Below are 13,827 nucleotides of genomic sequence, written 5' to 3' on the forward strand. Positions count from 1 at the left end.
GTAAAATTTTCATTATGTCTCTCATTATGTCTGTCTGGAGCTGACAGACCCACACTCTAGGCAGAGAAAGTTCTGATTTTGTGGTTTGGCAGCCATCCCAGACGTCTTGAAACACTCTTGCACTCAACTCAGACTCTCACTCATCTGTTGATACACACATGCAGATTATTCATGAATTTGAATGAGAGTCTTTTGTTGTCTGACACTTGATCAGCCCTGTACTGATGTTTAACTGCCCTGAGAAGGTCTACGATTACTGATGTGCAGTTATCCCTATCCTGCAGTCCCACTCTTCTCACCACGTCTGCCCTTCTCACACCTGCTTTAGATCATCATTCCAGACGAACTAGTTCATAACGGTTGTGACGGGCTCTTTGATGCAAGGGTTTGACTTTGCAGCCCAACCTGCTCCTGAGTTGGAATTCAGCGCAGAGCCACATGTTAGCAATAGCTGAGCTCAGATCTCACTTTTGGCAAACAGGGGGGGTTTCATCTGGATGTGTGAGTTAGGCGGAGGTAAGGGCAACCCCTTGATGAATTTCCTTCCTGTGTTTTTTGGAGGTGACAAATGCCTGAGGTTAACAGAGAAGGAAAAAAATTGTATTACTCACACAATCACACAACGCCCAACGCATGACGGAGCAAAAATGAGCCAACTCCATATGTATGACTTTTAAATGCGTAATATTTTACACCCTGTGGCTTGCTTATGGAATTAATTCAACTATTTTTTCTATTTCACTACAAAACTGTAACACTCTGCCCCTTCATCATTTTTACCTACTGTACTGTCGTGCCTCCCAGCTGAAGCCTTCTTCCCAGGGCTTGATCTTGATGTTTCTCACAATATTTAGTGCCACATACCAAAAGCTCATATTCCCGGTCGTAGGGTGAACGAAATCCAGAAGGCAAAGGCCATCCATAATTTGCATAAGAAGGCTTCAGATTTGCGCCTATTTTAACACATTTTACTTGCACCTCTTCCAAAAATACCCAGGAAACCTCCAGATGTTCAATGTTAGACGCTTCCACATGTGCAGGATGAGGGAAACTCCGAGTTAGTTCATCCTCTAAATGCGGACTGTCTCTACAACGGTATCATGTTTTCAGAACTTCTAGGATCTGTAAATAGAGTTTTTTCTGTTATTTCATGAATAAATGTTACAAAATGGCATCTCACAGCTGGCAGTCATTGATGCGCATATTTTCCATTTAATGCAGAATGAACCGATATCTACAATCCAGCCTGTGTTTAACAGGTGACATTCTGGTACATTTTTATGTAGCTTAATGACGTTCCTCTACAATTGTTTCTCAGATTAAGTTTACATATATAACGCCAGAGCCTGAGAAAAGCAAAGATTTTAACAAACCGATTTTAGACAAATAGGCCCACTCATCCTGTCTACGGATCCACTGAAAATCCATCACAATAAAATTTGAATTAAATTGAACCCTGCTGAATTCTCAAATCTGTTTAGTCAGAAGGTGTTGATGTAAAGTAATGCCACTTTATAGCTGTATAACGCACTGACAATTTATAGCTGCTATATTGCAAGTGATAACAGGAATGAACTAGCCTCATGGATGTTTAATGAAAAACATTGAACGTAACTATAGACGTTTCAAAATATGATGCGTATTTCTTCAACTAATTACAAAAATGAATCTCTGGATAATCGCTGTAGTATAAGTGGAATTTAATATACTTCATGATCCCTTACTTATTAAACAAGGACAAAGTGAAAACACAGGAGTTATCAAAACACCAAACCGGCATACCAAATAGTATGTCAGACAGCACTATCAATTTTAAACATTAATGCCATTTTAACATTTTAATTGTAATGATTTAAATATGTAATTATCTAATTCTGACAAGAACACTATTATAACACTCTAAGCACAGCTTAAATTCAAAGAAAATGTATTGACAGGTGGTTATGCAACATATGGCCAAAAGCTTGTTGACACCTGACCATCCCACCAACATCTCATTCCAGATTTAGTCCCCTTTACAGTTATAATAACCTTCACTCTACTGAGAAGGCTTTCCACTAGATTTTGGAGCGTGGTTGTGGGGATTTGTGTTCATTTATCTAACCTACAAGAGCATTAGTGAGGTCAGGCATGATGATCTGGGGTGCAGTCGGTGTTCCAGTTCATCCCGAAGGTGTTCAGTAGGGTTGCGGTCAGGGTTCTACGCAGGACACTCGAGTTCTTGTACAACAACATCAGCAAACCATGTCTTCATGGAGCTCGCTTTGTGTACAGGGGCATTGTCATGCTGGAAATGGTTTGGGCCTCTTAGTTCCAGTGGAGTGAAATTGTAATACTACAGCATACAAAGACATTCTATACAGTTGTGTGCCTCCAATTTTGTGGTAACAGTTTGGGGAAGAACCGCATATGTGGTATGACTGATGGACTGGGGTTCACAAACGTTTGGCCATATAGTGTAGAGTAAAAAAAAAAAAAGAAAAAACAAAGAAGAAAAGAAATAGACGTGTATTGACAAGAATGAAATAAATTAAATAAAACATACAATACATTATCCTTTAACTCTTGAGGCAGTTTTGTTTCTTTCCTGTCTGACTTTGAGGTAAAATATCTTCAATGTTTTACTAGAATAAAGTTGGTTTGGTTGGACGTTCGATATTCGCGGATATGAGGAAATTAAGGGACCGTCTCTAAAGTTACATACGACATTCTTAAACAAGTTCCTAACTTCAATAGCATTGGAAGGGAATGACTTACAATCATATAACCAACTGTAAACTGTTCATCTAGGTGTCAGCTATAACGCACACCTCTTAGATTTCTGATATTTAACAAAATAAACTATTAAATCATATATAAATATTGCCATGTATTTTATTACTGCATGAGCTCATACACAAAATATACCATAATTTAAAGCTCAATATCATTTGAAGGGAATGACGTACAGTCATATAACCAACTGTAAAGTGTTCGACTGACACTGACTGACACATAGATGAACACTTTACAGTTGGCTTCATGACTGTATGTCATTCCCTTCAAATGCTATTGAGCTTTAAATTATGGTATATTTTGTGAATGGGCCCATTCGGTAGTGAAATGCTATGCTTCAAATGCTATTGAGGTTAGGAACGTGTATAACAAAGTCGTATGTAACTTTAGAGACGGTCCCTTAATTTCCTCATATCCGCGAATATCGAACGTCCAACCAAACCAACTTTATTCCAGTCAATGTTTTGGGGGTCCCCCCCTACTATGAATACATTGATCATTTATGTAAATAAATGTGGATTTAATATTGATAACTGAAGTAAATGTAAGTGAATTCATTTCAGTCGACAATTTGGAGGTTGTCACATTCTGACGTATTTTTTATTCATTTATTTATTTAGAACGTAGCTAGCTTGCTAGCGCTGAGTGTGTAGGAAGGGGAGAAAGAAAAAAAAAAACACACAAAACACTGTGGTCTCGCGCTGTTTCCTAGCAGCGCGACGCGTTTCCGGTTCCTGGGTCGGCCTCGCTCAGCGCTCGTTCGCTCGTCGTGTTGCCGCGTGAGCTGCCGCCGTGGTGCTAGAGAAGGAGGGAGGAGGATGATGATGATGATGATGGCGGAGCTGGCGCAGGGACAGGCCTCGGTAGCAGCAGCAGCGGCGGCGGCGGCAGCAGCAGCGGTGGCTCAGCCCGGGATGAAGACAGACGGCTTCGCCGACGCTTTGCACCGGGCGAGACAGGTAACGTTAACTTAAGTGCGCGAGCGCAGCTGTTAAGGCACGGAAGTGTTTTCTCAGGAGTGAACTTTTTCTTTTTTAAAGCGGCGCAACCTCAACAGCTCCGACACGCTCCTGTACACACACGGACACCAACATAGCTAGCTAGCTAGCTAGTTAACCAAGCTAGCTAACGGGCTAACTTAACACACTTGCACGTAAGGAGCTGTGTGCAGATTAAAAAAAAAAAAGACTTTGCGTCCCGAACAAACAACGACAACAAAACAAACAACTGCACGAGCTCTGCCGAGACACGCGCGCAGAGCTCGACGTGACTGCTGAACAACTTTCAAACTGTCCGAGCCGAAAGTTTCTTTAAAACACCAAAACACACACAGGAACAACCTGTTGCAACGCTGTAAAAGTTACTTAGCTGCTAAGCTAAATGCTAAGCTACATGCTACCCAGTGTGGCCTAGTTCCGCAAAAGCCTCTCGAGCACCTGATTTCACGCGAAACACCATGACACGCGCGAAGCCTTTCTTCCTTCGTGTTTAAACTCGTATGAAGATTTCCGTGTTGAATTTAGTCGTGTACATGTTACCCCCCTCACCAGGTGTAGTTTAGTTTTATTCGGTGCTTTTATTTACTCCAAGGAGAAGGTGGGGGGAGAAAAAAAAAGGACTTTCATGGAAATAATCCTACACGCGCGCGCCATCAGCACGTGAAGTAAAGTTTTAAAACCCCGCACTTTCAGGAAACTCGCACGCGCTGAGAGGGTGTGTGTGTTTTTTTTCTTCATCTTTCTGTGCCTGTGTCACTGAGGATATCGGCCTGCTACTAGGATTTAGCATGTGGCTGGGAGGGAACTTTGCTAACTTGGCTAACAGACGTCAAACACGTGAAGGAGGGGGAGGAAAAGTTCAAAAAGTGAAGCGAGCACGCGCGATCAGCTGCGTCTTAACCAGGTTTGGACTCTTGTGTGTGTGTGTGTATATATCCGAGTGCTGGAGTGTACGACACGGCCATTTGCACCACACGAAAGTTTTGTTTTTAACCCCCCCTTCCCTCTTCTCCTCCTCCAGCTCAAGGCCTCGGTGCAATTTGGGTAAATTAATAAACCTCTGAATGCAAACCACCTGATTGCTGAGTTGCTCTTGGCAGCTTTCATAAACTCGCTCAGTCAAGAGTAAACACACAGTTGATTGCGTAAAAAGTAAAACAGCACAAACAAATCCCACCAGGGCTGTGAGTGACTAGTTCTCACTTTAAATTTGCCTCCAGGATCATCTTAAGTTGGAAATAAACCCGACGTGATGTGCTCGTATAGGAAAATAATCAACGATGGGGTTTAATCATGAAGCCGAGTGACTCTTAATAGTGCTTTATTGAACCGCAACTTTATTCGTGGCAGATGTGGTCCAGGTGGTAGAGCGGGTCGTCCACTGATCCGTCCCTCCGCATGCCGAAGTGTCCTCGGGCGAGACACTGAACCCCGAGTCGCTCCTGACGGCAGGTCAGCGTCTTGCATGGCAACTCTGCCGTAATTTGTGTGGATGAGAAACCGTGTAAAACGCTTTCTAGAAGTTAAACGGCGCTATATAATAGTGCGGACCGTTTACTTATACGTATACGGCAACGTCCGTGAAAGCTCGGTGGTTCTCCTCTCATCACTTGCGTCACAGCAGCTTGTGTGATGATGAATGTTTCCCTGCTCGCGATGATCTCCTGTGTTGACTCGAGGTTACGTCGTGGAGATCCTGCACGAGGACGCATCGAGGTTCCCAGGTGGAGTAATCCGATATAATCGGAGCACTGCATATCATGTAGAAGGCGACGTGACGTGACGTCACGTCGCGCAAACCCAGCAGCTATAAACGAAAACCTTCCCCGATCGGCCTCTACGTTTTAACCCGAAAGACAAAAACACGGCGTACGTTACCGAGTCCCGAAGATGTCGGAAAGCATCAAGTTGCAGCTTCAAGGTACGTTCACACCTACAGCGGCCAGAGAGACGTCGTTTTCAACGAGAGCTGCCGACTAGATGTGGGCGTGTCCAGAGACGCGACCGAGTTCAGAAAAGCTGAACGCTATGCAGATTTGGAATCGCTGTACATGTGAACGTACCTTTACCTCTGACTGCTGCAAAGCGCCGACACTGGAGACTTCTCCTTCCGTAAACGTCTGATCAGCGTGTTCTTACAGAAAGCTTCTCAATACTATAGAAATGATAACGCGTTCGAACGAGCGCGTTAAGCAGGATGAATCCACGCCTTCTGACCAATCGGATTTGAGAATTTCCCAGCACCCAAAGTGTTAGAACTCACTAACGTTGTCATAGGCGACGTAAACATGAATCCTGATGTGTTAGGAATATCGCATTGGTGTCTTGCTTTTTTTCCGTACTTTTCCTCGTTTATAGCTTCCATACTTTCCAGGGTGCCTGGAAAATTCTGGACTTTTCCGGTATAACCCTGAAATAATAAACTTTTCTAACGGTGTTTCCTGAGCCTCAGTGTGATAGGGTTCAGGTTGCTGTATAGACGGTGATTAGAAACGTCGTAATGACTTGAAGTCAGTGCATTGAAAGCCCTTTTCAAGTTTTTTTTTTTTTTTTTTTTTACCCGTCTATTAAAAGCAGCAGTACAACAAAAGTAAAAAAAATCAAGTTCACATTTCCAAAGCAAGTTGTAATCGAGTTTCACACTTTACGCCGTACCAGTTCGTGGAAAAGTACACACACACCCCCCCCAAATTTAATTCATGGAATTGTACTTTGATATATTCTAGATTCATTACACATGAAGTGAAATGTGTGTGTGTGTGTGTGTGTGTGTGTGTATATATTTTATCTTTATGATTATGGCTCACGGAAATCAAAACTCCAGTATCGCAAAGTATTCGAATAAAGAATTTAGAATACAGAAATGTCGACCTTGTGAAAAGTGTGTTAATTTACGCGCTGATGCTCGGTCGGGGTTTTAATCCTTTTGCACGTGTCACTGCGTCGATGCGGCGTGGCGTGGAGGCGATCAGCCTGTGGCGCTGCTGAGGTGTTCTGGAAGTCCAGGTCGCTTTGATGGCGGCCTTCAGCTCGTCTGTATTGTCGGGTCTGGGGTGTCTCATAGATTCCCTGTGGGGTTCGGGTCAGACGAGACGGCTGGACGGTCAAGCACAGTAACACCGCGGTCAGTAGAACAGTTACTAGAAGTTTTGGCGCTGTGGGCAGGTGCAGAGTCCTGCTGGAAAAGGAAATCAGCGTCTCCATAAAGCTCGTCAGCAGATGGAAGCATGAAGTGGTCTAAAATCTCCTGGGAGATGCTGCATCGACTCTCGACTTGAGAAGACACACTGGACCAACACTAGCAGATGACTTGGCAACCCAAATCATCACTGACTGTGGAAACTTCACACTGGACTTCAAGCAGCTTGGATTCTGTTCCTCTCCACTCATCCTCCAGACTCCGGAACCTTGATTTCCAAATCAAATGCAACATTGACTTCCATCTTCCCTGTGTGTGTGTGTGTGTGTGTGTGTGTGTGTGTGTGTGTGTGTGTGCTGAACCAGACTGAGAGATTAAAGGCTCAGGAAACCTTTGCAGGTGTTTTGAGTTGCTGATTAGAGATCTTCTCAGGTCGACACTTCCGCATTATAAATTCTTCATTCGAAAATTTTGAGATACTGGATTTTTGAATTCCATGAGCTGTAAGCCGTGATCAAGATTAAAATAAAAAAATAAAAAGGCTTGAAATATTTCACTTTGTGTAATGAACCTAGAATATATGAAAGTTCCACTTTTTGAATTAAATTGCGGGGAGGGGACAAACTTTTCCACAATATTTACATTATTTGAGCTGCACCTGTATAATGTGTGTGTGTGTGTGTGTGTAAATTTAATTTTTTTATTTATATATATACACATACACAGGAGCTACAGGACTAATAGAGATCGGTCTTATTTAGTGAAAATATGACAGATGTACATGTCCAGTTCCTCGTCACTGTGTCTAGCTCAATTCTGTAACGTTATGTGGGCGGCCATCTTGGATAACCAGAATCTCTCCGTGTGTATTTTACCTCAGTGAAGTTTGAGGTTATGTGGATGATAATATACCCCCACTAATTCAGTAAATATGGAGTAAAATAGCAGCACATCGCCTAACACTCTCGTTTGAAGCAAGTGTATAAATATCTGTTTGACTTATTTATTGGGAAGCTTTTGATTGAAAGAGAAACCCTTCACTTGTTAGCTACATTAGCTTTGTAGCTGCAGCACAGAACTGAAATGGCAAACTTGAGGCACTGAATAGCTCTTGGGCGATGGGTTACATTTCGGCCAAGTCCAAAAAAAAGGGGTGTAAATTAAACACGGAGTGCTTTTTAAGCATTTAAGCACTCATTTTTGTGTTTTGCTGTTGAGATGTTTTATTAAATGACAGGAAGCTTGTTTTATTTAGACCTTTTAGATATTACTACTACGATATTTCCAAGCTTGTGGATATTTAAGAAGCATGTATAGTTTGCGTTGCTGAAGCAACATAAAAGACTTTCTTAAGAATACAGGCGCTCGCACACACAAATAGCTTTGTGCCGTAGTTTGAAGACTTGCACGTGTTGGCTTGCAGTTTTTATCCCCCCCCCCCTCCCCTTGCATGACACTCAGCTTCCAGGTTTCTGAAAGTTCTCTTTTGTCCATTTCTGTCCACACGTTGAGCTTTTATCAAGTCCCCCTGAGTGAAAATAGAACTGGGCACGAGGCCAGCGAGATTTTACAGCCTGCATGGAAAAGCAAGATCGCCAAACACAACGTGGCTACCGGTTTATACGAGAAAACTCCCTGACGCTTAATTTATGTCTGTTGTCGGCCGTCCCGTTCAGATCCAGTACACCGTTTGCGCGTCGTGTTTTCAGAAGCTGACGTGTGGCGCGGTGTGTGTGAAGTTTTACCAGAAGCACTCACGGTTTCAGCAGCTACAGAACGATTTGATTGTACACTGTCCCTTTGTAATCGAGCTCCGTTTGCAGTCATGGTCAAAGTCATCATCTTATCAGCACGTTTACGGCTCAAGCCGAGCCAGACCTGCACAAACACACACACACACACACACACACACACACACACACACACACACACACTGTACTTCAGTCTAATGACAGCTGTTACAGGGCTGACTTTGGCATGAAGACACCACACCTGTTGTAGGTAGGCAGTTGGACTCTAGCGCACCAGCTGACTCGCATCGTCGCTTCTTGCATCAGTAATGATTTCATCACGATCCGAGTTTTCTCGGATCTAACGAGCGTTCGGGACCAGGGACACCAAATATGACGACGCTTTTGTTCATTTGATTAAAAATAAATAAATAAAGTATAAAATACGTTCCATGTTGATTCCAAGTCGAGTACCAGTGAATAAAATGTAAGCGTTTCCGTGAAAGACTCTGTGATTGGTTGTAGTGATGTTGCTTGGGTAGACGGTTCATTAGCCAGCCAAGTAAAAGCTCCGTGTTGCCCAGTCCTGTGTTTTGGACGCTTGGGAACCTATTTAATGTCTTGATTTGACTGAATTCTGGGTCGGTACCCTTTTTATTTTTATTTATTTATTTATTTTTTGCCTATAAGTCGTCAAAAGGTGCGTGGATGAATGCTTTGACCACCCCGTCGTCTGGGAATCGCGAGTTCGAAACACCACGATCACGGCCATGCGTGGGCCGGGGTCCGAGAGAGCAGAACTGTATACGGTTTATGCGCCCTTTAGGGTGCTACCCTTACTACTCTTTCCCCACGAACGACACAGAAGCCCCACTGCATTTCCCTGCCCTGGCTCCAAAGAGCCACTGGGTTACAAGTGGCCAGTTGTTGGGTCCGAATTCCTCCAGCGGCTGTCGGAGGCTTTTTCTTGCCTGGGTAGCAGATTTATCCGCATGCTCGCATTGCTGGCATTCCAGCATTCCCAAGAAAGAAGCTTTAGCCTGAGGGGACAATGTGGAACGCTCACTTGCACTTACTCTCGTGCGCTCTCAATCCAGTTCAACTGGATTCGGAGTACCTTATTGGCATGATTGTTTACGTACAATATAGCCCAAGCTCTAATATAGTTAAGAAAGGAGAATTTAAAAAGGAAGAATAATAAGATAAAAATGAGAATAGGAATAATAATACAAATCGAATTTTAAAAAATAGTTTAAAAAAATAAGTAAATATGAATTTTTGTTTATTCTCTCTCTCTCTCTCTCTCTCTCTCTCTCTCTCTCTCTCTGAGGCATCAGAAAGTTTGAATCTCTAAAGGTGACGCAAGCCTCTAATTGAGAGACACTAATTTGGAAACATTATATTTTGATTTTATTTCTTTTCTTTTTTTTTTTTTTTTTTTTATTCGAGTCCTTTCCTTTGTGAAAAGCCATCAATCATGCCGCCAGGCAGTCATCTCAATTTTCTGTAATTTTCTGAAAGGCTATACTTTTGAATGGCTAAAGACAACACGGGGGGCGGGGGGGGAGCGATGGATGAAACAATTCAGAAAGAATGCTCTTTCTTTTGTGTGGAGTTTCACTTTTATGTTTAGCGTGAACGCCTAAACTGCGGATCGGAAGCTACGTGACTTTATTCAAATTCTTCCCCCTGTGAAAAGTGCACGAGCGATTATTGCGGCTCGCTCTGAGAATATGATGGTTTTTAAAAAAAAAATTTTTATCTTCTAAGTTACGATCTCGTCACAAAGGCGGGAGAGACAATTGTTTAAAGGTAAGAAGAGAAGCGAAAATCGTCCGTTATTAAACGCGCCGTATCGATTTCGCTCCATCGAGACCGGATGCTTCGTGAGCGCTGACGTGGGGAAGAAGTTAAACAAGCCTTTCTGCTAGCGGTGGGTTGCGTCGGCGTGAACGTCACCCTCCGCTCACGCTAGCAAGGGACAAACCCGTTCGTCTTCCACGTACGTGCGCGACACGGAGCTGCGATTTCGGCGGCGGAGCAATATCTTAAATAGGGTTGTTCTCAATTCTCTGCGAGTTGTAGGCGACTCCAAACGAGTAACGTGAAGGAGTCCCCGGACCAATCCGAGCACGCGTTATAGTCTGACATTTCTTCAGTTCCCAACTTTAGTTCCCACTTGCGATTAGTTCCCTTTTACTGTTTGACTCGCTGAAACGGAAGAAAAACTTTATAACCCTGATTTATAAATATTCATATACGACCTCTCGTTAAACGTGTATAGAGACGTTAGGAAATAAAATAAAGCTTGGAAGGAAGTAACGGAGATCGTTGGTGCATGTAGCTAGGACCGTTAGCTTGACTGGCTTAGCTAAGATAGTATAATTGTCGCGTGTAAATTAAACGTAAACGCTTTTTAAACAAAAGTCGCGTTCATAACTCGTATTTCGGGCTGTAGGACGTACCGCGGCGTTTAATCAGAAACGAAATAAAAAGCGTAGGCAACGGCGGTCTGTTAGTACGCACGCACGCACGCGTGAGAGCCGTGAGCGGCCGGTCACGTGCTGGTTTGATGGAAACGTTTGCATAAACCATGGATTTAAACGTGAAAATATTTCTTTATTAGTTAAGTTAACTCTCAGTAACGTGTTGTTGTTGTCGCAGATGCGGAGCTAGATTTGAATCTTTTTTTTTTTTTTGTGCTGTTTTTGCATTGTTTTGAATCCCAAATGGCTGCATGCTCTACGTGGGGTGTAACATTATGGTATACTGCGCCAGCGTAGGACGGCGTTTGAGATTCCGCCATAGGAAAAACAGCGACTTGAATAATTCACTTATACGAAACGTTTGTGGAAAGAAGCTATGCGCTGTAAAGCATGCCTCTATTCTGAGCACTTTTATTTCCTCAGCCGACACGCGCTCGCTGGCTAAAAGAACAACGTGGCGTCCTAAACATTCAAATGTCTCTCGTTTTTTTTTTTTTTTTTTATCCCTCACCTTTGAATATGTAAATATATATATAAAAAAAAAATTCAAATAATATTGGTGCTATGAATTTGTGTATATAAATGAAATGTACATACCACAATGGAGAGATTGTATTTTATTTTTGTATGTTATGTACTGAGATTTCAATTATTTATTTTATATATATTTATATAAAATATTTATTTTATGGCAATCGGTCGTCTGTTGTGCACTTTTTTTTCTTTTCTTTTTTTTGCGACGCTGTACTTCCTTTGATCTTACTGCATCTTCCTGTGCCAAGATTCTTAACAATTTTATTTTAATCTGCCGTTTCTTTAGATTGCGGCTAAAATGGGCGGAGACCCGATGCCCCATCTGAACCACTCTTCTCCTGTTGTCGATCCCTCAATTTATGGCTACGGAGGGCAGAAACGCTCCCTAGATGAAGGAGGTAAAATTGACCAAGTTAAGATTTGACGTAATGAGAGCAGGGGGGGGAGGGGGAGGGGGAGGAAGGAAGAGACATCGAGTGTTTTTGTAACCTGCTATATTATATTTAGGACTCTTGGTATGTTGTAGCTAATGAAATGTGTTTAGTTAGTTCATCACAGTTAATTTACTTTGATTTATCGATTGATTTTTGTTTAATGTTTCAGTCATTTTGCTTAGTAGATTATGGCTAATATAAATTGATTGCATTATCTTTTGATTTATTTATTTATCTTTTAAATACAGTTGACTAATTTGCATTAAATTATTTATTTTGATCTATAGAACTTGTATTTCTTCCATATATATATATATATTTTACATACATACATTTTTTTTCCCGTGTCAAGTAACAGTCTTTGTATCTTTGTTATGCATAATAATAATAATAATAATAATAATAATAATTTTCTGTAAAACAGCCTTCGGACGGGGGACCGCGCCCGGTCCTTGCCCACTTTTTTTCTTAATCTATATGTTGGCCTTGGCCATTTATGGAAGTAGATACGAGACGTTTAACTTCTCTGTGTAGTCTCAGGGTTTATAATGGCACGTCAAGGTGATTATTACATACAAGCTGAAGATGGCCGTTTTGTCTTGGCGCTCGGCTCGGCTTGAAGAACCAACAAAACAACGTTTCGGTGTTTTCAAGGTTACCAGACACTCAATCTTTGTGTGTAGAGCTCCGTAGTGCTCATGTAGGTATAGTTGTGTGTGTGTGTGTGTGGTGTGCGCGGCCTCTCGGCTCAGTGTTATTTCTGGTGGGGATTACACAACGGCACACAAAGTAAATTAAGTGTGTAAGCAACAGCAGAGTCCAAGCCACCGCAAGGACAGAGAAGGGATTTATCGGGCCTCCGAGTCCTGACACGTGGCCGTCACGGACGACGCAATAACTCGCTCGCTTTAAAGCTCCTCCACGAGGGGAAAAAACAACAACCCTCGGGCCTTCGTCGTGACAGCTGCCTGAAGTCGTTTCAGGAAGTGAGAGGGTGTTGTGTGCGGTGCATGAGCCAGACCATGAGCTCCAAACTCTCTCTCTCTCTCTCACACACACACACACACACACACACACACACACACACACACACACACAGCATGTGCAGATTTCCTTTCTCGCGATTATTTAGCTTGACTGGCAGAGATTAGACAGCGACCGTGACGCGATGCACGTAAATATACCGGATAATAGTCACCGATATGATGTTTAGAACGACGGGCCGAGCGAATAAGCTTGTATTTGTGTGATCACTCCATTAGCGAGTGCACCGGGCAAGAAAAAGTGCCGGGTCGCTGCCCAGTCCGCGTTTTGCTTCCTGGGAAACCTAACCGACGAGGGTAGGTATACGTAAAAAGTGGTTGCTGAATAACGTACGACTTTCGGTTTTACGGTTTGAACTTTTCACCGTATGAGATCCTGGTGGGAAAATGTCAGGTCGGGGTATCGATTGAACATTTAAAAAAAAAACAAAAAAAAAACAAACAAACTGCCACACAAGCCGGTGACGGAAATGATTACGCATCAAATCACCGATTGTTATTGTTTCTTAGAAAAGTGTTTAAAAAAAGACACTTTCTGCATAAAATCTGTTACACTGTCAGTGTTTATCATATTGTCGTTGTATGGTGTGTGTGTGAAAGAGTGAGAGGGAGAGCACGTGTTCCCTGAGCACCTTTACGCATGTGGCGCTTGTTAAGGCCGGGGTGATATTACAAATGTTTTTTATTT

General features: G+C 42.6%; 1 protein-coding gene across 1 annotated transcript in view; it reads left to right on the forward strand.

The window, feature by feature from the left end:
- The first annotated feature begins 3,495 nt into the window (after nucleotides 1–3,495).
- fubp3 (far upstream element (FUSE) binding protein 3) overlaps nucleotides 3,496–13,827 on the forward strand; it is a 24,644-nt gene continuing 14,312 nt past the window's right edge. Inside the window, exons 1-2 of the mRNA XM_017460509.3 lie at nucleotides 3,496–3,734; nucleotides 11,949–12,060. Of these exons, the coding sequence (XP_017315998.1) occupies nucleotides 3,594–3,734; nucleotides 11,949–12,060 (253 nt within the window). The 5' untranslated portion in view covers nucleotides 3,496–3,593. The remainder of the gene's footprint in view (nucleotides 3,735–11,948; nucleotides 12,061–13,827) is intronic.

The sequence above is a fragment of the Ictalurus punctatus genome, chromosome 28 (genome assembly GCF_001660625.3).
Source record: "Ictalurus punctatus breed USDA103 chromosome 28, Coco_2.0, whole genome shotgun sequence".
In the NCBI taxonomy this organism is placed as follows: Eukaryota; Metazoa; Chordata; class Actinopteri; order Siluriformes; family Ictaluridae; genus Ictalurus; species Ictalurus punctatus.